The 24,656-nt window shown below is 35.4% G+C and overlaps 1 protein-coding gene across 6 annotated transcripts in view; it reads right to left on the bottom strand.

Annotated features, from left to right (window-relative positions):
- The window catches only part of Ccnt2 (cyclin T2), a 31,690-nt gene that overhangs the window by 4,234 nt on the left and 2,800 nt on the right, over window positions 1-24,656 (bottom strand). For 2 of the 6 annotated variants that reach the window (XM_013030815.1, XM_013030817.1), the window contains exons 3-8: window positions 12,429-12,557; window positions 10,185-10,245; window positions 7,206-7,268; window positions 4,468-4,513; window positions 2,840-3,003; window positions 37-107 (exon numbers count right to left, since the gene is read on the bottom strand). In XM_013030815.1, coding sequence (XP_012886269.1) covers window positions 37-107; window positions 2,840-3,003; window positions 4,468-4,513; window positions 7,206-7,268; window positions 10,185-10,245; window positions 12,429-12,557 — 534 coding nt within the window. Of the gene's footprint in view, window positions 1-36; window positions 108-2,839; window positions 3,004-4,148; window positions 4,514-4,637; window positions 4,732-7,205; window positions 7,269-10,184; window positions 10,246-12,428; window positions 12,558-16,543; window positions 16,668-24,656 lie in introns of those variants that run through there. The other 4 variants (XR_001175611.1, XM_013030816.1, XM_013030818.1 and 1 more) reach the window with 4 other exon arrangements.

The following is a 24,656-nucleotide window of genomic DNA, read 5'->3' as shown; positions in this document are numbered from 1 at the left end:
TATTGATATTCTGTTAAATCCTGCCAATTCTCTTACCCTCCAGTTTCGAATCCTCTTCAACCTACTAGGCGTTTTCTCCAATATTTGTAGAAACTCATGTGTTAGCTCTAAAAATAAAATTTAAATTTAAAACTTAGAATTGAGAAACTTAGAAGTGCCTTTAGGATTTAAATTTCTCTCAAGTGGGCACTATTAAGAAAGGGGACCTTAAAAGTCTATCTCCTTAATTATTAACCTTCTATTTAACCATTATCATATACAGAAGTAGACAGAACTGGTATTTGAAAAGCTGAGTCCTTTTATAAAAATAATCTCCACTCTGATTTTATTTGCTTACTTAGAATCTCTGGAAGACTCGGTAGCACTAAAAACAGCCCCTCTAAAATAACAGTCTTTATTATATAAGGAGTAATAGTAGTGTTGGATGAGAGAAAGATCCATTAATGGATTCTTCAAAATTAGTGTACAAAAGATTGAGGAAAAAGGATACTTCTATCTCAATAAATTTTCACTAAGGTAAGTTACTAATTACAAAGAGAGAGTACTTGTAACTTGTACAGGGCAAAAACTCGGCAATCCCACTGTAACGAGCTGATTATCACTAGTGAAGACATATTAGCATGATGTACCCTTGCAATCATGGTAGGATCTACTCATGAGAAAATATCCAACAAACTCCAACGGGGAAAGGCTGTCAAATGTAAATGTCCTTCCAATCACTTCATGGTGAGATCATAATAGAAAAATATCATAATATAAAAATACCACAGACCAGAAGAGACTAAAGATAAATCTGATTTAATTGATAGTTTTTTATCAGTATTAGTTTTGTTTTTAATAATTATACATTGTTATGTAAGATATTAACAATATCAACTGGGTAAAGGGCAAATAGGAATTAAAAAGTTCTTATACCAACACTCATACTTTCTAGCAATCAATACTATTATCATAGTAGCAAGTTACCATGGTCAATTTTCTAAGTTCAGGATTACAATCATCACTGACCTTCCATATGGTTATATGTTTTCTAGTCTAAAATAGTATCAGCAGGGCTGGGAAGGTGGCTCAGTGGTAGAGCGCTTGCCCTGCATGCCTGAGGCCCTGGGTTCGATTCCTCAGCACCACATAAGCAAAAAGAAAAAAGCCGGAAGTGGCACCGTGGCTCAAGAGGAAGAGCGCTAGCCTTGAGCTGAAGAGCTGAGGGACAGCGCCCAGGCCCAGAGTTCAGGCCCCACGACCGGACCCCCCCCCCCAAAAAAATAAAATAGTATCAGTAGTTACTAATACTCTAAAGACAAATATTAGCTGAGTTAGAATATCCTTTGTGGCATGTCTATCATAACACCAGGAAGGATCTCTGTCAATAAACAAGATTCACTTCCTGTTTTTTAGTACAATAGTGAGTTTTTCTGCACACTATTTTATACAAATGCGGACTGATAAGACATTATTGAACGTTTTCAAAAAAGCACATAACAAAAACTCCATACCTCTACACAACTACCTAAAAGTTGTCACAAGTATAACTATCCAAAACTAGCTTGTCAAACAGGTGTGCTAACAACCATCTCATGAACCAAAATCTTAATTTTACAAGATGTGTGACTTCCTTGACAATTTAATGAGTACTGTAGTCTGAGATTTTTGACAAAGTTTGGATGAAATAAAATGAATGCCTTGAGCTCTACTTCCTCAGTTGAAAAAGAATAATTTTCTGCCTGGCACTAGTAAATACAGCAAACCATAGATACATTAAGTCAATTATATACACTGAAGTCACAGAATTCATGTTCAATTGCTTTTTAAATAAAAAAATAAGCTTGAGCCTTTTCAGCAATGGTAGTGGGATATTTAGGTTCTTATGTCACACACAAAAAAACACCAAACCAAAATGAAAACAAATCCAAAACTTTAACCTAAAAGCAGGAAAAAAGGCAACCTAGTTTTTGTTGTATTTTATTTCCATATTATGCATATACATTTTTTTTAAGCTCAATATCTTAACTCTTCTCTTTCTCTCTCTCTCTGCCAGTCTGGGGCTTGAACTCAGGACCTGGGCACTGTCCCTGAGCTTCTTTTGCTCAAGGTTAGCATTCTACCACTTGAGCCACAGCACAACTTCTGTTTATGTGGTACTGAGGAATCGAACCCAAGGCTTCATGCATGCTAGGCCAACACTCTACCAACTAAGCCACATGGATGTCATTTCAACCCACTGAAATTAAATTTCCTTTGGATAAACTGTAAAAACCTGACAATCTAATGTAGCAGTAATGTGTTCTAGGAGAAAATTTTCAAGAAGGAAAAAAGAAAAGAAAGAAAGTTAATAAAAAAATATTTTATAACATGTGTAGGCAACCTATGACCAACAGTTAACCAAATATGGCTTGCCACCTGTTTGTTGGTTTTGGGGCTTGAACTCAGGCTCTTCTGCTCAAGGCTATCACTCTACCATTTTGAGCCACAGAGTTACAGCATCCCAAGGGGAATTTTCAGCCCAGGCTGGCTTTGAACTGTGATCCTTAGATATCAGTCTCCTGAATAGCTAGGGTTACAGGCAGGAGCCACCAGCCCTCACTTGCTACCTGTTTTTAGAAACTATGTTACACTGGAACACTGCTCCATTGTTTATTTACAAAGCACTTGTGGCTGCTTTTCAGCTAAAACAGTAGTTTTAGTTTTAACAGAAACCTTATGGCCCACAAACTCTTTAAAAAGCTACTCCAGTCTCTAACTTCATACCAGAATTGACAACTATTCAGGTGAGTAAAGCACATGTAAGATTTTTCCATTATACAAAGTTTAATGTAAGGAAGGACCTCTTTTCTCTACTTACCATCTAGTAATTCAAGAGTAACTGTGGGATCCACATATTCCCACCAATGCTTTCCATCAGTTGATACAGGAATCTCCCAATTGGACCATTTGCAAGCCAAATGAATGCATACACATGCTATCACTGTTGGTTTGTACTGAAGACAGAAGGTGGTAAGATGCAGACTGTTGTAGAGCAGGTTTGAAAATGATGAGCCATAGAAATTCAAATATGTAAAACAAAGAAAAACATTTACCAGTTAAGATTAAAGCAAAAACAAGATTATAGAAATTTTCTTCAAGTTTAGAATATTTAACCTTATTTTAACAAATTAAACCAGCAATAAAAATTTAAAAAAATCCTAGATTAAATATCTCTCACCCACTACCCACAATACATATTTTATTAATATGACTATTTAAAAAATCCTGCTTTTTTATATTTTAAGGTACTAGATAAAAGAGGAAGACAGTATACTTATAATAATCATTACATACAAAATAACATTATAAACTTGTATTTTTATGTCATAGCAAAAATGTAAAATAAAAAAGACTGTAAAACAAACTGCAATCTCAATGTCACATTATGATCCAGGATCATACCAGACCTAATGGTTAACCAATCAGAGACTTTACCATTCCTATGTAAATCAGTGTTCTTGGCAGCAAGAGCATAAAAAGAACTTACCTTTAGCCAAACACCAGGGCTAAAAGTGGGTAAATACTACAAAAATAGTACCTTTTACTCTTACTATTTCAAAAAATCATGTATACATCATGCCATATGCTAGCTTTCTAACCAAAGTTTTAAAATTCTTTTCCCCCTCAGAATACCTAATGATAGAAGCTAAATCCCAGCAAATGTGCTGTATTTGCCAATCCAAAATTTTAAATGAAAGTTGTCAGTGACACATAAATTAAGGACCATATAAAACTCAGTTTGGTCTTCTTCTCCTAATGGGCCCACTTAAAAATTTAAATCTCTAAGAATTATATGAGACATTAAACATTCCTTAAAACTATTCTTTTAATTCAGTTTCAGAAATGATCAAATGTTTACTGAATAGTCACAAACACATTTTTTGCTTTACATAAACTGAAAGAAGTAAGGTTTTTTTAAAAGTAAAAAACTATTTATACAACTGACTGATAGGACTTTTTTTCTGCTTGTGAGTATTATCTGGAAAAATAAAAACCCTAAATTATGTAAGTTTTATTTATTTAAAAAACTTTAACGTATATTTTAAAGTTAAGATTGGATCAATGTGAAATTTTTAAAAAACTGTCATTTAACTATAATTGTAAACTAGAAATAGCTTTATACTTACCAAGTTGCTCGAATTTCTACGTTAAGTTTAGCTCTTTGTAATCTTTAGCTGCTATTCAGGCTACCAATTTTAGACTTATGCACTCACAAATCGAGAATATGTCATCAGAAAGCACCACTACACTTCACATTGTGCATTTAACCCCTCTGTGCCCAAAGTCCCTTGTACAATACACCGCAAAGCAAACAGGAAGGTACCACCACAGTAGATGGTCCAGTCTCCTGTTGCAACAAGGGTAAGAGACACATTGAGGGGACCCTGCATTAAAGGAAGCTATAGTGTGCTACAACAGTGCAACAAAGAGGGTCAGGATAACAACCTGTTGGTAGCCATGAAATAGGATGTCTGTGCCAAATCCTTGCTTGCTGTAAGAAAAGGAAAAAAAAAAAAAAGGAAGACAAGACTATGAGCTCAAACATGTTATTATCAAAAAGTTCTCAACGCAACAAAACTTCAAAGATTTGTACACAAAAAGTAAATTTTACTTACTACTTACAAATATCACAAGAGCGCCATCATTTTCTATACTACTGAAAATCTTCAACAACATTCACTCAAATGTTTCTTGCTATCCCCCAAAGATCTGAGAAACAAGCCGATTTGCTTTTAGCTAGCCAGTTACAAGGGCTAAACTTGTTACTAAGTTAAGCATCTAGTCAGCTAAAAGTTGAAATAAAGCATTCTCCTGGATTAAAAAAAAAGAAAAAAGAAAAAAAAACAGAAAAAGGAGAACAAGAAAAGATTTTTGAAGTCTAATACAAAACATGAAGAGTTGCCTGCCAGACTTAATTAATCCTGTCTTAAATATTTCCATCAGAATGAAACAAAACAACCCAATTCCCCAAACTGACCAGTTCTTCATTATGCTATTAAGTTCAACAGGACAACCTAGAAACATACTTAAGGTGTAGTATAGGAAGCTCACTCTTTTTTTTTTCATTTATAGATTCCAGTTAAAGACATATGTAGAAAAAAATACAAGTATTCTCAGAGAAATTAGAATGCTTCAAAACCATTCCCAACAGAAAAGTAGTATTTAACAAGCTTATGATATTGAAAACAATTTTCCCACCCATTCTCCTGCCTGGTATTCTTCTAACAGAAATGCCCTTGCTATACTGTCTCCCTTCCCTCCCATATTCATAATCACTGTTTTCCAAGGATCTGTTCTCCTAGGATCAGTTCACCTCAGCTCCACCCATCCCTCTAATACCAGGCCTCAAATTCCTTTCCCATCCTATTTTTTATTCATGGCACCTGTAATCCCTGATGCCCCATGTGGATCATCAACATAAGGGTTTTACAAAAGGGATTTGGGTTTGGCAGAGTTGTGCTAAGGAAGAGTGTCAAAGCATCAGATGTCTTGGAGGCAGTATGACTTAAGTATTGCATTCTTTCCTGGTGGAGAGGGGAGGAGAAATCACAGAAGTGAAAGGTCCCTGGTAAAAATGACAAGCCAATTCTGTAGCAAAGTAGTGTAGTATCAACTGTCTCATCTCAGGGGAAGGGAGGAGGACTTTACAGATAACAATTTACCCCTCCTTGAAAAAAAGCATAGATACATATACAAAAAGGAAAAAAAATTTAATTGCTACGTCATATTTTCACCTAAGAAATGTATCTAATTTCAATAATCTATGAACAACAAAGAAATGGAGGGGAAATGTTTTTTTTGTTAGCTGAAAATTTGTAACAGAGTATAGAAAAAGATATCAAACACGAAAAGAACTGTTTTGAAAAGGAGAGGTACCTGATAAGTACCTCATGAAATAAACATACCCATGGTTTGTACGTAAATCAGTTTTAAATGTTTTTGTTTTGGATGTTGTATCAAATTTGCAGTTTATGTGAATGATTTAAAAATTCAACTATTTTCAACTAAGGTAATTAATGTAATTAAAAATACACTAATATTTTCCTTTAATATCTTTATTAGATTTTCATCTTAAGAGTGAATTACATGACCTTCTATTATTCTTGCAAAAGCTTGGCTTTTACTTTTAAGTCTTTAGGAAAACAAAACTAAGCCATTTTTCTGATTTCAACATCTACTACTAATTACTATATAAGCCTATAATATTAGGGATGAGAATATGCTACAAAATATATTCATATAATAGTCATGAATAACAAGAATCATAAAATATACTCTAGCTTGATATAAAATTAATTTAGAATGAGTAAAACGAGAATATTTAGATAAACACTTACAACACAAGATCATCAGAAATCTTAGCCATCGAATCTTAAAAACCCTGGTGATAGTGGTAGTATAAAAAAAAACTCTAAAATTTTTATTTTTTAAAAGGAAAGGCACACTAAGTGTCGCACGGGAGTGCTATGAATACATAAACAACTCAATTGGAAACAGGTAAGCAGAAGTAAAAAGCAGCCCCATATACAGCCATGTGAGAAGTATTTTTATCATTGTGACAGGTACACAGAATAGTTTAAAAAAAGTATTATATTTTACATGCCATAAAGCAAAATAGCATGAAAATACATATTCCTATTTATAAAAGGTATTAACAGGCACCTCAATATGTATATCAGTTTAAAAATTTCCATTATACTTAAAAAGGAAAATCTTCAGCATTCTGAATAATGCCAAAAAAATTTATTAAATGTTTCATTTAAATAAAAATGGGAAAACTATTTCCCCAAATGACCTATCTACTAACACAAAGTTTTACCTGAAAGGTATGAGGTTGGCTCAAATTCATTACTTTCTGCATCTATGCACTAATGGCTTAAATCTTAAATATTAACTGAACCATTCTTGGGATAGCCTAACAGGAGTATTGAGATATCCTCTAGTTATTTAGTAAGCAGATGCCCATCTAGATTGAATGGAAGCCAGTGCACAAATAGAGTAAACAAATAGGTAAACATAGAACACTAAAAACAAAAATTAATTTCAAACTAACATTTACCGCATTTTCAAAAACCCAATAAAAAAGACCCGAAAACTAAAATAACATCCAAACCAATTACAGACCACAAAAAAAAAAAAAGAGCATTAATAGTTGTCTTTAAAAAGTTACAAAAATCACTTACCTCTTACTAACTGGGTACATTTCACTACATCTGTGTGTGGGTGTTCAATGGTGATTTCAAAACCTGAAACGATAAGCATTTTCCCTCCAACTACTTACTACTACTATAATTGCCTGTGAAATACCATTTGCAACACAATTGTAATTATGTAATATAGCCTTCACTATTAGTTTCGAACACGGGCATGTTCATTACATGTAAGAATGTGAATTTCTTCTCAAGTACAGTGTCTCAATGAAGGGAACTGAAAGTGTGGCTCAAGAGGAAGAGCTCCAGGCTTGAGCAAAAATGCCAAGTAAGAGGGAGAAGCCCTGAGTTCAAGCCCCAGTATTGGTACAATAACAAACAAACAAAAAATGTCTCAATGAAGGAAATAGACAAAATTATTAAAGATCAAGGAAAATTTTATTCAAAATTTACAATCAATTTGTGACTGTCCTCAAGTCAAAAACACATCAAAACAATGGCAAATAGTAACATTAACAATCAAAGTATTAAGCTGGTCCCCATAGTTTAAGCAGGAAATATAATTTTCTTAATATCCAAGTTTTTTTCCAGAAGATATAAAAATTACCTCTTTTATAACATAATTGTTGGGTTACAGTAACAGAAATAAACTTTAAATGAGATTAAATGTAGTTTTACACTACATGTAAGAACAAAGGGTTTTAGCCGAGCACCGGTGGCTCATGCCTGTAACCCCAGCTACTTTGGAGGCTGAGAGCTGAGGATGGTAGTTCAATGCCAGTCTGGGTAGAAAAGTCCCAGTGAGACTCTTATCTCCAATTAATTACTCAAAAACTGGAAGTGTTGCTGTGGCTCAAAGTGAAAGAGCACTAGCTTTGAGCAAAAGAGCTCAGGGGCAGTGCTCAGGCCTTGACAAAACAAAGAAAGGGTTTTAACCAGTTAGCTTTCAAGTATATTTTATTAACAACTAAAATTACATGGCAAGCACATCATATAGGTATTACAATTCTTAAAATTACTGTTTGTAAAACCAAAGATAAATGGTTTGAAAAGCTTTCACTATCCAATTAACCCTTAGGTATGGCAAGCATGGTCTTTTCTTTCTAAGGGAGGTTACATCTAGTGCTTCCAGAAGCAGTAAATGAAAGTACCAAATAATCTGGATTTATGAAGCAGCTGTATGCTTTAATTATGTTTTGCTTGTATTTGAGCATATAAAACAATTCTTCAAATAAATTCTAATGTTTTTAAAATGTTCATTTTCTGTGCTTAAGAATGTATTACATATTATGTTATGTAATGACTTTTTTGTAATATTACTGGGATGGACTGATCACAGGCTCATATTCTTTGCATACTCTACTACTAAACTACACCCCTATATAACACCTGCATATAATAAAATTAATATTTTATAATGCAATGTTTTATACTTAAAAAATCTTATTATAAAATGTTTGTAACTTTATTCATAAAGGCATATAACTTTATGAGACAACTACATACTAAGTTGGCTCCTTTGGATCTTGTTCTTCTGGCTAACTAGGATTAAATGTGTGAGCTAAGTGGCAAGCCACTTTTATTATCTTTCAAAATCTTTTTTTGGTGTGGGTCCTGAGGTTTGAACTCAGAGCCCAAGGCCTGTCCCTGAGCTTTTTTGCTCAGTGCCAGCACTCTACCATTTGAGCTACAGCTTCACTTCTGGCTTTTCAGTAGTTAACTGCAGATAAAGCGTCTTATGGACTTTCCTGCCTATGTTGGCTTAGAAACCTGATCCCCACATCTCAGCTTCTGGAAGTTAGGATTATAGATGTGAGCCACTCACTAAATCTTTTTTGTTATATGCATTTCAAACAAGCTACCTTAGAATAAAAAGAATCTATCATGACGGGCACTTGTACTTACAATATTTCTACTCAACATTTGGGAATAGAATATTAAAACAAACTTTCCTCAAGTTTCTAAAACATGTCAGAGCCTACATATTTAAACTTAAATCTCTGAACCGGGTGCTGGTGGCTCACGCCTGTAATCCTAGCTACTCAGGAGGCTGAGATCTGAGGATCTCGGTTCAAAGCCAGCCCAGGTAGGAAAGACCATGAGACTCCTATCTCCAATAAGCCACCAGAAAACTGAAAGAGGCGCTGTAGCTCAAGTGGTAGAGTGCTCACCTTGAGCTGAAGAGCTGAGGGACAGTGCCCAGGCCCAGAGTTCAAGGCCCACGACTGACCAAAAAGAAAAAAAAATTTTAAAAATAAAAAAAACCCACCTTAAATCTCTGTAATGATCATATTTATCTAGGATCTTCTGTAATATGTGACTTTGAGAAGGCATAATGTTCTTAGGATGAATTTCCACATTAGTAAAGTGAGAGTAAAGTCAGAATAAATGAATCTTGCATAGAAAGAAGTAACATGTAGAAAACAATAATTACTCAAATAATTACAACTTCATTAAGAGTGGCAAGGACTAGCTAGGTAGGTGCTGGTGGCTCATACCTGTCATCTTAGCTCCTCAGGAGGCTGAGATCTAGGGATTGTGTTTCAAAGTCAGTCAGGGTAGGAAAATTAGTGAGACCCTTAATTCTAATTAGCAACTGAAAAGCTGAAACCAGACCTGTGGCTCAAGTGGTAGAGTACCTGCCTTGAGTGAAGAAGCTAAGGGACAGTGCCAGGCCAGAAGTTCAAGCTCCTGTCCTGGCATGATTGCAACATACATATCCCAGAAAAGTGAATGATGTCTGAATACAGATCCAGTATATGTTAACTGCCCCTCACAGACCATTTGACCCTATAATGAAAACCTACACTGCTTCAACTATCTGAAAACCCAAAGAAATCATTGAGGTTATTTACTATCAAATTAAATTATGCCAAATAAAATTCAATTTCTGAAAAATGGTTTCCTTTAACAAGTTAACACTAGTGTGGTCGAAAACCTGTCTTAAAATTACTTGACTTAATAATAAAATTATCCTAGGAATATTTTGATATAGAATATTAAAGAACATACCTAGTGTTTGTAGCATTATAGTTTCAAGTAAAACCAGTTCTTGAGTTTGCTGAAGGTAAGCCTGCCAGATAAAAACAATTATTGAAATGCTTTAGATAAACAATATATTAGACAACCTGACCATTACATCTCATAAATATTAGATCAATTATGAAAGAATCATAGCAGTATAGAGGGGAAGAAGAAAATCGATTTACTCTGATGTTTAAACAGAATCACCTTAATATAGGAACTGTAGACAAAGAATGAAAATGAACTAAAGGTAATGCAAAGGAGTATAGATAGAAAAAAGATGTAGTTTAACTTTATACAGGCATTGCTGCTTTAAGGTATATAAGGACAGAATCACTAAACCAAATGAAAACATTGAACTCGAACCTGCTTTTAAGATAAAGGCTTATAAACTGAAGACAAACTCTAAGACTTGTCATGTGGTAATTCCTTGAAAGTCAAGGTTAGTTGTGTTATATTTCTTAGGAAACACAACAACAAAATCTTTTATCACTAATCACTAGATTAAAAAAAAATAAGTTGGATATAGAACCAAAATAATTTATCATCCAACTATAGAGACATACATGCAAGAGAATACATCTTTATATCTTTTCTTTTTTTTCCTTTTCCTTTTTTAATTTTTAAATTTTTTTTTTTTTTGGTCAGTTGTGGTGCCTGAACTCTGGGCCTGGGCGCTGTCCCTCAGCTCTTCAGCTGAAGGCTAGTACTCTACCACTTAAGAGTCAGGCCCACTTCCGGCCTTTTCTGCTTATGTGGTGCTAAGGAATCGAACCCTCATGCATGCAAGGCAAGCACTCTACCATTGAGCCACCTTCCCAGCCCCAATTGTTTTTGCAAAGGTGGTATCTAGAGCGGTTAACTCTCTCTACAAAGAGATTATTGTCCTTTACTCTATGAAGAAAGGATAGGAAACCTTTTTGCCACACATTATTAGGATCATGCATGACACTTGACGCAGATGAGAAGGAAATAATGCATTATGCAAATAATTTTTTTGTGTGCTGATACTGGGGCTTCAACTTGGCTTGGGGGCTGTCCCTTAACTTTTCCCTCAGGGCTAGTGCTCAACCACTTGGACCACAACTCCACTTCTGGCTTTTTGGAAGTTAACTGGAGGTAAGAGTTTCATAGACTTTCCTGCCCCAAGTGGCTTTGAACTGTGATCAACAGCACTCTGCCTCCTGAGTAGGTAGGATTACAGGCATGAGTCATCAGAGTGCAGCTAAATACTTATTTTTTTTTTTTTTAGGCACTCTGCTAATCCCAGAGGTTAAGAACACCTTTAATTTTTTAAAGGTTACTGACCTCATTCCAGTATTTAAAAAATATCCTTAAGCATTAACTAGAAATAATTAGTTAAGCTAATAGGAGCTATAAAAATTACAGAACAGGGGCTGGGAAGGTGGCTCAGTAGTAGAGTGCTTGCCTTGCATGCATGAGGCCCTGGGTTCGATTCCTCAGCACCACATAAGCAAAAAGCCGGAAGTGGTGCTGTGGCTCAAGTGGTAGAGTGCTAGCCTTGAGCTGAAGAGCTGAGGGACAGCGCCAAGGCCCAGAGTTCAGGCCCCACGACCGGACCCCCCCCCCGCAAAAATGACAGAACACTCATAAATTCCCTTTTAATACTGACATTACTATTTTACTCTAAAACAAATTTCATTAATAAAATCAGATGCATTTTATTAATCTGGACTTTAAACTTGACCTAGATCAAACTGAATCATTAAAATCCGGTAGTCATTTAGTAAATGAAGGCTCTTGGTTATAACTCACCTACAAGGATACTAATGAAAAATGATTGTAAAGGTCTACAATTTGAGGTTCCATTTTAAGATTTCATAGAAACAATCCTTTATAAAGATTCATTACTGATCTAGAGGTAAACTAGATTTTTTTATTCCTTTACATACTAACAATTTAACAGTTACTTATCTTTTGATCTCAAATACACCTACCACTGGTGGTAAATGACATATTTGATAGTTTTCTGTGAGGATAAACAATCAAATGTGAAACGAGAAAAAGTAAATCTGAATCAAAACATCTGACTTCAAAGCAGGAACAACGACATCTAAATTATGAACATGTATGAGATGTTCTTGCCACATGGCTTCCTGGTATATTCCTAAGTGGCAATTAAACGAATTTGAAAGGCAAGAGTAATTGAATTGTACTTTAGTTAGGATTTCAAATTTACAAAGAAAAAACACCCCCCCCAAATTTACATACATCACATTTTGTATCCAGCAGTGGATCTAGGGGATGAAGACAAGCATGTGCTACTTTGATAACATGTTCAAGTTTTCGTGCCTGTTCTTCTACTTTTGCAGCCAAAAATAATGCAGTAGGTGATATTATCTGCAAGAAAGATTAAAAAAATCGGTCATTTTAAAAGTAAATACATTTTGGGAAATCCCTCTACTTTCTAAAAGAGAAGGTATACAAATAAGAAATGTACTGGTTGGTTAATAGTATGAACTGAAGAGTGGGCTATGACAAGATTCATGTAAGGACTTCAAGTGTTCTACCACTTGAATCACACCTCAGTCCTTTTGGTTTTAGTTTTTCAGCGTGAACTTTTGCCCTCACCTATCTCTGCTTCTTAGACAAGGAGTACAATCATGAACCATCATGATGGGTATGAGCTTTAAGAGCTTTTGCACATATTAAGCAAGGTATGTTTTAATAGTTATTAATTTACACATTGTGGAGGTAAGGAAAAAAATAAATCAAGCAAGATGATGTAGCTTAAAAGAAGATTTAAAAAATGGGTAAAATACCATAGTGAACTTCTTTTGGGGGGGGGGGCGGCTCAGATTTACTAGTTTCTAGTTTTAAGTCAAACAATAACTTGCATGCTTAGAAGCCAGACAATGTTATTTAAGGAGCAAAAAAAGCAAAGGTAAAAGAGAAAAAGGTAAAAGGTAAAAGCAAAAAGGTAAAAATCTGAAAGTGAATCTGCCACTTAATACCTTTATTACATCACTACAGCAATAATAAAAAAAAATCAGCTGAAAATCAGGGTAAAAGAAAAATTAACTAATGGAACAGAAGCTTTGCTAAGTGGAGTTCCAGGGAGTAGGGATTTTCATTTTTTTAAATTTAGTAAGTTAGGTTCTTGGGATACTAGAACAGAGCGTAATTACAAAGACACTGGATAAGACAGAGAAACAAATTCTGAGTAAATATTTACCTCCCAAATAAGCAACAAACCAAGCAATCACTGATTCAGAAACTAGGTATACTTTACAAACTCAACAGGTTTTAAGATTACAGGAAAAATTTCTTACAGAAAGGTAATTTCTAACTTCCAAGATTCAAGTATCTATTTTTTAAAAGATTAATATCTGAATTTCATTGTTACTTTAGATATCATCAATCACTAAACACACCCAGGCATACACTAAAATGGGAGATGGACAAAGGCATAAATCACATCACTAATTGATTTGGGTAGTTAATGCAAAGAGGACATTTCTGATACAAACTTTTGTACTGGGGCTTGAAATCAGGGTCTTGTACTCTAGCTTTGCTTATTGTGCTCAAGACTAGTGTCCTACCACTTGCGTCACACCTCCACACCCATCTTTTGCTGATTAGTTGGAAATATCTCATGGACTCTTCTGCCTGGGCTGACTTTGAACCTCGATCCTCAGATTTTGGCCTAAGTAGCTTGGATTAAAGGTATGAGCCACCAATGTTTGGCATGCTGGAAGCTTTTAAGACATGACATGATATTTAATCAGTAAACTATGGACATGAAAGGGACTTTTATTTGCAAATGTGTAAGTGGAATGAAAATGACTTTAAGCTCTTTGTATAGCATGAACTTTCAAAATAGACCTAAAGTAAGTGTGGTTTCTGCAACAGTATAGATTTTAAAGGCATAATCTCCAAAGATAGCACTATTAGGAGGACTGTGGGCTTTTAAGAAGTAGGCCATTAGTGGGACATTTTTAGGTCATTAGGGGCATACCTCTCAAAGAGACTATGGGGACCAGGCCTTTTTGTCTTTCTATTATGAGGTAAGCAGTTTACTTGGTCTTGATTAGCTAGCTGCCTTTGCAAGAATCCCAGAGCAATGGAGCCAGAACAGTGAGCTAAAATAAGCCTTTCTCTTTGTAAATTTATGGTCTTAGATATATCATTACACTTAGGTATATCATTACTCTTTTCAACACCAGAAATACTGTTACCTTAAATGGGCAGACTTATTTTATTATTTTAACGTTTATTAATTTTTAAAATAAAATTATAGCTTGGAAGAATCAAGAATGCTCAAATGGGTAACTAAATCTGGAAGTAGCTACCACATGACTAAGTTATTTATTTCCTTGCACTGTACATCTGCTATCCAATGTTTGCTGAATATGTAAGATATGGATAATATATATGGGTATTAATATTAAAGTATTACAAATATTACAGTAAAATTCTGAGAGTGTCAACAGTGAGCAAGAAAGCCCAGTAAGAAAAATTCTGAGTGTCAACAGTGAGCAAGAAAGCCCAGTAAGAACACAAGGGCCTGAGTTCAAGCTTGTTACAAGAACAAAACAATAGTCAAAGAGCCAATGCCCAAATTCAAAAAGTACTAAAAAAACCCCAAAAAAACCCCAAAACCCAAACACCCCCCCAAAAACCCTGAAAATACAATTTCTTATTTATTACTTTGTTGTCTAAGAGAATCTAACTTTCAAATGTTAATCTTTAGGAGCTGTTTTTGTTAGTGAAGACACTCAAGTCATAAGTCAAACCAAACTGCTTATAATACTCAAATTTCCAACATAATTGCCAGATGATTCCTCTTATTTGCCAAAAAGACATTTATAAATTTCCAAGAAACTTTTCTTGGTAAACTTCATTCATGGAATTTCTAATCATTGCTCCATTCTCTTCAGATTTTGTGGCAGCATTAACTTTAAGTTTCAATATCAAGAAAAATTTCAAACTATACAGCTTTTCACTTTCGAAGATAGTCTCAAAACAAAAAATGACTATTAATAATTTTAAGTTTTATAAATAATTTTACAAAGTTTCCAGGGAGGCTGGACACTGGTGGCTCAAACCTGTAATCCTAGCTACTCAGAAGGCTGAGACTTGAGGATTGCGGTGAGAGGCCAGCATGGGCAGAAAAGTTTGTGAGACTCTCATCTCCAATGAACTACTCAGAAAAAGCCAGAAGTGATGCCTATGGCTCAAGTGGTAGAGCACTAGCCTTGAGCACAAAGAGGCTCAGGGACAGTGCCCAGGCTGTCCATGGGAGGTTGGAGGGGAGAGGAGGTTTCCAGGCAGTCAAGCAGGATATATTCCTGGTTATAGAAGTCTTTTTGTTCCTATCACACAAAACTCAATTCCCATTCTGCTTCAGTGTAACACTAATACACAACTCTTCCAAAGCTTTTGGTGAAATCCACTAACTCCATTTACATTTCCTTTTTTACAGCCTGAAAATATTTCACTCTATTAGGGTTGACTATAAAGAACAAAACAAAAAGGCTTTTTAGATAGATACTTGGTGAATACCTATATGAGGCTTAATTTAAGAATGACAATGAAGGTGATCAAATAGGGACTACTGCTTTTTGTATACAAGGCTGACTGTCATATAACCTAAAAGAATTCCAAGTTTCCAGTAGTAGAAACATTACTAGTCTGTTGCTTTTAAAGGTGTTGAAGGCAACAAACATTTATTAGCACATATAAACCTGGTTCAAAGCTAGAATTCATATCAATACTATTAAATGAGTACAGATAATCAATTTGGTTTGTGTGACCCAACAATTCTAAGCTTGAAACTCAATTCACTAGGACATCCATGTACTATTTGTTTCAGTGTTCTGGTCCTTAAGTTTAAAGTAAACTTTCTTAAATTATTATAGCCAAAGGGAGAAAAAGGTAAAAAGAAAGTTGATTTTTAAATAAGTACCCAGAGTCTGTCACTGTAGCAGATGCACAACTATTTCCAGGGAATGCTACATTCTCAAATTTCTACAGAAGCATGCCATATAAATCATAGAGGAGTCAGTGGTGGACAGTCAGACTAAGTGGTCAGACTGAATGAAGTGTCCCTTAGAAATATATCTTTAATATTACTATGTTGAAATTTTAAATGATTGTGTATCGTTAGTGTTGACTTTAAATTTTAAAAAAAGAGTTAACAAGCTTTTAATATTAACTCTTCTTTCTCCCAGTTTTAAAAACTCAGTGTTTTCAAGGTTGTGTTGCAGTCCTAAGTATATTTAAACACTACAATTATGACACTTGACATTACTTCAATGATTTATATATACCCATATTCCTTTCTCCCCCTTTCCTTTTCTATTCCTTTATATTTCCATTCCTACCTCTTGATCTGACTCCCTTCCTTCTCCATCTGTTCTCCTCCTGCCCATTCCTGGCCGCTGTCTCCCCTCTCTGCCATGATGCCCTCACTGCTGACATTCTTCACTCTCCAATGCTGGCTTCAACCTTGATAGTTGGAGGCAAGGTCAGTTGAATTAACAAAAGGCCTGGGTAATTGCTAAGTCACCAAAGATGGATGTATCAGTCAGTTTCAAATGAATCCATTCTGGTATTTTTTAAAAATTAGGTAGTTATAGGAAAATCAATTTATAAGTACAATATCACCCCTTTCTGTTCCTCATTCTTTTAATAATCTTGGTACACATATATTTAGTTTCTACATACTAGTGAAGATATTCTTTCCCTGTCCCAAACATCTCCCCATTTCAGCTCCAAGGCTACAAAAACTATTTGTTGTGCCAGGTAAAGGAGTTTCATTAACGTATCACTAGATCTAACTGTCACAACTAGAATTTGGAAATTATTAGAATTTGGTAAGTATTGCAGTTTACTCAAAAGGATGTAAGTTGAGTAAAAATACAGAAACATCTTAGGATAAGGAGAAGTAGAACTTAAGAATAGTTCACGAAAGTGGAATAAAAATACTCACTCATTGGTATTAAAAAAATCACCATGCTGGATAACTGAGCAAAAATTCCAGTATTATGCTAAAAAGTGGTTTACATTTTTAATTTTGTTGCAATGAAATCACTGACATTTTTAATATTATAAAAGATGCCATTACCTCAGCCTGTCATTTTATTTTCCTATTCATGTATTTATGGGTGAAATACTGTCACATAAGACATTTCATATTGAGAATTTAAACAATCTTCAAATGAAGTTATTTGGGACAACTCACTACATTTAAAAGGTAGTTGACGTAATAAAGTCTCAAAAATATTAGTATTCAAGTATTGCTGAAAAGTAGTCCTAATTAAGAGAATACGGACTGATTTCTATATCGTACTTGAAAATGTCATACAATCTGGCATGTATAAACTTTCTAGCCAGGTACTGGCGGCTCAAATCTATAGTTCCATCTAGTTACTCAGGAGGCTGAGATCTGAGGATCATTGTTCCAAGCCAGATGGGGCAGGAAAGTCTGAGACTCTGATCTCCACTAGACTCCCCAAAAAGCTAGGAAGTGGAGCTATGGCTCAAGCGGTAGAACACTAGCCTTGAACTAAAAGGTGAGGGACAGAACCCAGAACTGGTATGTGTGTGCACAAACACGCATGTACACGCACACACGCACACTCACATCCCAAAACAATAAAAACTTTCTATCATGACCCTATCATGAAAATATCAACTTACAGCTTAAAAGTATATAGTGTTTAAAAGCCCACATATTAAAAAAAGTAGTCAACATAAAAATAGTTCTATGAAACAAAAATATTAATACCAAAGAGGTTTTCAAATATACTAAACAGATCTTACCCACTTTCAGATGGCTTTTTATAAAGATGGCAATCATTACTCTCCTCAAATTTACTCTACAAATCCAAGATTCCCATTGAAATTCCAGGGGTTTTTTTTGTTAGTTTTTTTCTTTCTTTCTTTTCATATAGAAAACAAATGAGCTGATCCTAAAAGTAATATGGAAATACAAAGGAGCTAAGAATATCCAACTTAAAAAAAAAAAGTAGGCAAAGTACAGTGCCTCTCAGGTGGCAGCAATCAGGGGCATCATGGTTCAGAGCCAGTTTAGGAAAAAAGTTTTCAAGAGCCAAGTCAACCAATAAAATCTGGTTGTAGTGGTGTTCATCCTAGCTTTGTGAGAAGCATAAACAAGAATGCAGTACAGATCCTATCTGAAAAACAACTAAAGCAAAAAGGGATGGGGGCATAGTTCAAGTGGTAGTGCCTGCTAACAAGCGTAGTAATACCCTGAGCTGACAACTGCAGTATGATCCCTCCCCCAAAATAAGGACATACTTTCTGAATTTAACACCTACTACAAAGCCACATCAAGGCTACACGGTATTAGCATTAAGGACAAACATAATAATAGGTCATGTAATAAAACCAAGAATTCGGTTGGGAATATGAGTCAGTGGTAGTGTTTGTATAGCATTAATGAAGTCCTGGGTTGGATTCCTCAGTACCACATAAACAGAAAAAGTGGAAAGTTGCACTGTGACTCAAGTGGTAAGAGTGCTAGTCTTGAGCAAAAAGCTCAGCGACAGTGCCTAGGCCTCGAGTTCAAGCTCCAGGCCGGGCAAAAAATAATATAAAAAAATGAATTTTAAGAAATGAAATAAAGGGGAGGGAGAAGGGGGGGAAGGAGAAGGATTGGGATTGGGGGGGAGGGAGGAGGCTGGGATGGGTAATTGTAACCCCTCTGTACAGTATGTTCACAAATAAAATAAAATTAAATTAAAAAAAAGAAATGAAATAAAAATAAAACCAAGAATTCAGAAATATCCCCTTTTGGGCTGGGAAGGTGGCTCAGTGGGAGAGCGCTTGCCTTGCATGCATGAGGCCCTGGGTTCGATTCCTCAGCACTACATAAGCAGAAAAAAAAAGCCAGAAGTGGCACTGTGGAGCTGAAGAGCTGAGGGACAGTGCCCAGGCCCAGAGTTCAGGCCCTGAGACGGGACCAAAAAAAAAAAAAAGAAATATCCCCTTTTACTTATAGTTGATTAATTTTGATACTGCAACAACCAACTATATTAATATGAAAAAAAGTTCAACTTCTTGGTACTATATGCAATAATTAACTCAAATGAATCACAGACCAAAATTTAGGAGCTAAATCTATAAACCTCTTAAAACAATCCTCCTTGATTTTATATTACACAAAGGATTCTTTTTCATTGCATCAAGAATAAAAGTAACAAAAGAGAAAAAATTAGATGTTTGTGTTGCAAATAATACTGCCAAGAAAGTGATAAGCAAACACATACAGTGGGAGATAACATTTCACATCCACAAAAGTGGCTAATAAACTCTGATTAATTTTAAGTATTGGAAAAATGTAAAGACATTGGACCCTTTATACATTACTTTTAGGAGAGTAAAATGGTGTAGCTAGAATTTGGCAGTTCCTCAAAAATGTCTGAAAGACCTATCCAAGATCACTGTAGTTTAGAATGACCATACAACAATACATACAGCAATTCTACTCTGAAATACATCCAAGACAAATGAAATCATTTTCATATAAAAACTTACACTTGAATGTTCATACCATTATTTGTCACTAAGTGGGATAAACCCAAATGTTCACCAACTGATTCATACAATCACATGATAGATAGATATTTAGGAGTTAAAAGGAATCAAACGCTTATAGGTGTTGTACCATCTTTGAATCTTGAAAACAATACATTATGTCAAAGACCACATATTACATGATTACATTTGTCTAGAATAGGAAAATTATGGAGGCAGAAATTAATTTATAAGTTGTTCTGTGTGGGAAAGGGAAAGCAATTGGTGAACAACCTGTTAATAGGTAGAGTTTTTCAGGGGACAAAAGTACTCTAAATTGCTGTAATTTTTAAACCTTAAAATTTATTACAGTTTTTAAGTTTTTTTTAGTTTTTCAGTACACTAGCCATATTTCATTGGTTCAATAGCCAGTTTTAGTTAGTGCCTATCATGTTACCTTATTCAGTTTCAAACTCATGAAAACAAAGAAATAAAAAGTTCTAAATGTTCCTAAGTATACAAAAGACACAGCTGATTAATCTTTTTAGCCATTTCCACATTAGACAAGTTTAAAATAAGTACTTTTAAACTGTGTAGTTTTTCTCTCACCTAGTAGAATATATATTTCTAGGGAAAGTAGTACTTATGAAAATAAAAGATCCCATCGTTGCTTGTAACACTAGGAACTCAAAATATTGTACACAGCATATAAATGAGTTAAAGCACATTACTAACTTAATATGCCAATTTACAACTAGAAAACTTTTAAAGTGTAATATATTAGGCAAATATACCAAAGTATTGGAGGGTTGTTAAGAAGGTTCCCCAAATGTCCCTCATTTCCTAGGATATATATATATATATGTATATATATATGTATATATGTATATATATACATATATATGTATATATGTATATATATATACATACTCACAGTAGAGTGTACAATGATCTAACTTGATTTTCACTTTTAACAAACTAATGTAACTGCCTAGTGGTATCCATCACATGACTGCATCTTGATCTGGTGGGTCATGCCTGTAATACTAGCTGCTCAGAAGGCTGAGACTGAAAGATCGCAGTTCAAAGTCCGCGTGGGCAGAAAAATCTGAATTAACCAACAGAAGACTGAAAGTGGAGCTCAAGTGGTAGAGCACCAGCCTTTAATGAAAAGGCCAAATAAGGATCCGAGGCCATGAGTTCAAGTCCAAGTACCAACACAAAAAGATAAACAAGTCAACATAACAAAATGGAGGGCCTGGACACTCACATGCAATATAATAAAGACGGAATTTTACTTATCCTTTTTACAAAAATTAACTACACAGGAATGAACCTAAGCTAAGATCTAGGACTATAAACTCTAATAAGAGAAAAAGCTTCATGACACTGGATCTGGTGATCGTATCTTGAATGACACCAAAAGTACAGAAAATAAAAAATTGGACTTCAATAAAGCAAAATGATAACGCACAGAATGGGAGAAAGCATTTGTAAATCATGCATCTGGTAAAATTAATAACCAGAATATACAAAGATCTCTTACAACTCAACAACAAAACCCCCAAACAATTCAATTAAAAAATGGACAAATAACTTGAATAGACATTTATCCAAAGATATACAAATGGCTGACAAGTACATAAAAGAGATGGTCAATACAGGGAAATATAAATCAAAACTACAGTAAGATACCACTTCAAATCAGGATGGCTGCTACTTTAAAATGGTGAGTGGGGGCTAGGAAGGTGGCTCAGTGGTTGAGTGCTTGCCTTGCATGCATGAGGCCCTAGGTTCAATTCCACAGCACCATATTAAGCAGAAAAAGTTGCAAATGGCGCTGTAACTCAAGTGGTAGAGTACTAGCCTTGAGAGAGCTGAGGGACAGTGCCTAGGCCCAGAGTTCAGGCCCCATGAATGACTGATAAAAAAAGTAAAAATAAAAAAAAATGGTGAATGCTTGCATATTCACAATAGTGGCTGCTTCTAAAAATACAGTATGCTCCTCAAAAGTTTAAATAGAATTGTCATTTAATCCAGTAATTCCACTTCTAGATAACAGGGATAAAATTCTAAAGTAAAAAATACAAAAGTAAGGGCTGGGAAGGTGGCTCAGTGGTAGAGTGCTTGCCTTGCATGCATGAGGCCCTGGGTTCCATTCCTCAGCACCACATAAGCAAAAAGAAAAAAGCCGGAAGTGGCGCTGTGGCTCAAGTGGTAGAGCACTAGCCTTGAGCTGAAGAGCTGAGGGACAGTGTCCAGACCCAGAGTTCAGGCCCCACGACCGGACCCCCCCCCCCAAAAAAAAAAGAAAGAAAAGAAAAAAATACAAAAGTAAAACAGGTATCTCAGAGCTTAAAATCCTGTTATTACTTTCGTAACAAGTAACTTCTGACAAAGAAAAGAAATTGTGGACATTTCTCTAAATAGATAAAAGAGTTTCTTTAAATCATTGAGGAAGAATGCAAACAAAAATCTTTAAATTTCCATCAATATATACTAGTAATGAACTAAGTCAATCAAGAAAAACTGAGGAAGAAATGGGACTCAAATTTTAGCACAAGCAAATGCAAATCTATTTGTTTATGTATAGCAGTGTACCAACCAAATTTACATGTTTAAATCAAACTCAAATATGACAGATGTACTTTTATAAGTCATTCCTTAAGACCATCCCAAATACTTCCCTTAACACACAATAGTATTTAAAGTGAGCAGAATATAAGTAGTTCTGATTGCAAAGAGAGATAATGATATTAAAGAAAGAGAAGTACATCAATTGGGGAACGCTATGAGAACAGTCCATGACAAATTAAAAAAATCAAAAACACTTAGAAAAGGACATGGGTTTTTTTTGGGGGGCGGGGGGGCGGAGAAGAAAGGAGGGGCTGGTTCTGGGGCTTGAACTCCAGAGCCTGGGTATTGTCCCTGAGATTTTGTGCTCATGGCTAATGCTTTATAACTTGAGCTACTTTATAACTTTCCACTTTTTGGTGGTTAACTGGAGATACCAGTCTCACAGAACATCCTTCTTGGGCTGGCTTCAAACCATGATCCTCAGATCTCAGCTTCCTGGGTAGCTAGGATTATAGGCCTGAGCCACAGGCACCCAGCTAACATGTTCTATTTAACCAGACTCCTCCTCTTCCTCTTTATTTTTTCTTTTGGAGATAGGGTCTCACTATGTAGCCCAAGCTGGACTTCAATATCTTCTGGCTTCAGCCTCCCAAGTGCTGAGATTATATGAGGCCCAGCTAAAGAGAAATCACTCAACTTGGAACTGGAATAAGGAACAAATTAATATAAACCTAACCAAATCAATGTGAGAAGCTCGATCAATACCTCTAATGACAATACAGGAGAGGATGCTCAACTTCACTTTATACAGGAAGCACTGTTGGCTTCAGAAATTTTACACAAGTTTTATTTTGAGCTTGATCTAGAAGGCCATTCTTTAATTTCAAGCTTAATTTACAGAAACATTTATGCATATAACAGAGGATACAATTATCTAATTAGGCTACATTTTAAACACTATATTTAAATACTTACTATCAATAATGATTCAACTCTCCAAGATACTGACAAAAGGAATGATAAAAAGGTTTTGGGGGTCACTAAAACATGTGGATAATGATTTTATCCTTAAATTACTACTTTACTTCTACAGTTCTTTTTCTTTACTTTTAAATTTGTCATCCTTGCAGAGTAATGAATGACAAGTATTTTTAAATACTTTAATACGTGACATTTAAAACTTGATAGGCTTTGTCTTTTGTCCTACCACTTAACATTTAAGCTTGTTATTCTATATGGCTTAATTTACCAGTGTTCAGTTTGTAATGAACTCACGATTTTTCTTAGTATGGCATTCAATGATAACACTTCAAGAAAAAAATTTCCCAAAGATGTGGGAGAACATGATTAAATGTGACTCACATTCAAGATCATCCCTTCATATACAGAAATAGGAAGTTAAAATAGCAAGGTCTTGTAATTGATGCAAGTACACCAACACAAATATATTTTTTTGTCGGTCATGGAGCCTGAACTCTGGGCCTGGGTGCTGTCCCTCAGCTCTTTAGCTCACAGTGAGAGCTCTACCGCTTGAGCCACAGTGCCACTTCCAGCCTTTTCTGCTTATGTGGTGCTGAGGAATCAAACCCAGAGCCTCATGCAAGCAGGCAAGCACTCTACCACTGAGCCACTTTCCAGCCCACCAACACAAATATTAAAACCATTTGGATATAGTAATAGAGGCAAAAAGACAACAATTAGATCTCACTTGGACCTCATTAGCTAAAAGTTGTGAATTCTGGCTTTAAGCAAAGTATTTATTTAAAACACAACAATTAGAACATAAAAACAAATTTATGAGGAAAGACAGCCCCCCCGCAAAAGAGTGGGAGATTTATAGCCATATAAAGCATTTCCAGGGCTGGGGATACAGCTTAGCAAATGCTCAGTGTGATCCCCAAAATACGAATGAAAAAAGGACACACACAAAACACTATTATGTGTAGTGCCATACTAAGGGGTTGAACTCAGGATCTGGTCACTATACTTGAGCTTTTTTGCTTAAGGTGGCTCTCTACCACTTGAGCGGCAGCTCTACCTCCAGTTTTTTGGTGGTTAAGAGGTAAGAGTCTCATACTTTCTTGCCCAGGCTGGCTTCAAACCAACATGCTCAGACCTCAGCCTCTTGAGTATCTAGGATTAAATGAGCTACCAGCCCTGGGTATAAACAGGACTATTAAGGCTTATAATTTCCTTTTTTTTTTTTTTGGTCAGTTGTGGGGCCTGAACTCTGGGCCTGGGTGCCATCCCTGAGGTCTTCAGCTCAAGGCTAGCCCTCTACCACTTGAGCCACAGCACCACTTCCCGGATTTTCTGCTTTTGTGGTGCTGAGGAATCGAACCTAGGGCCTCATGCATGCAAGGTAAGCACTCTACCACT

This window comes from Dipodomys ordii, unplaced genomic scaffold, assembly GCF_000151885.1.
Source record: "Dipodomys ordii isolate 6190 unplaced genomic scaffold, Dord_2.0 Scaffold133, whole genome shotgun sequence".
NCBI classification, from domain to species: domain Eukaryota; kingdom Metazoa; phylum Chordata; class Mammalia; order Rodentia; family Heteromyidae; genus Dipodomys; species Dipodomys ordii.
The sequence above is the reverse complement of the archived record's forward strand: the minus strand, read 5'-3'. Positions and strand labels throughout refer to the sequence as shown.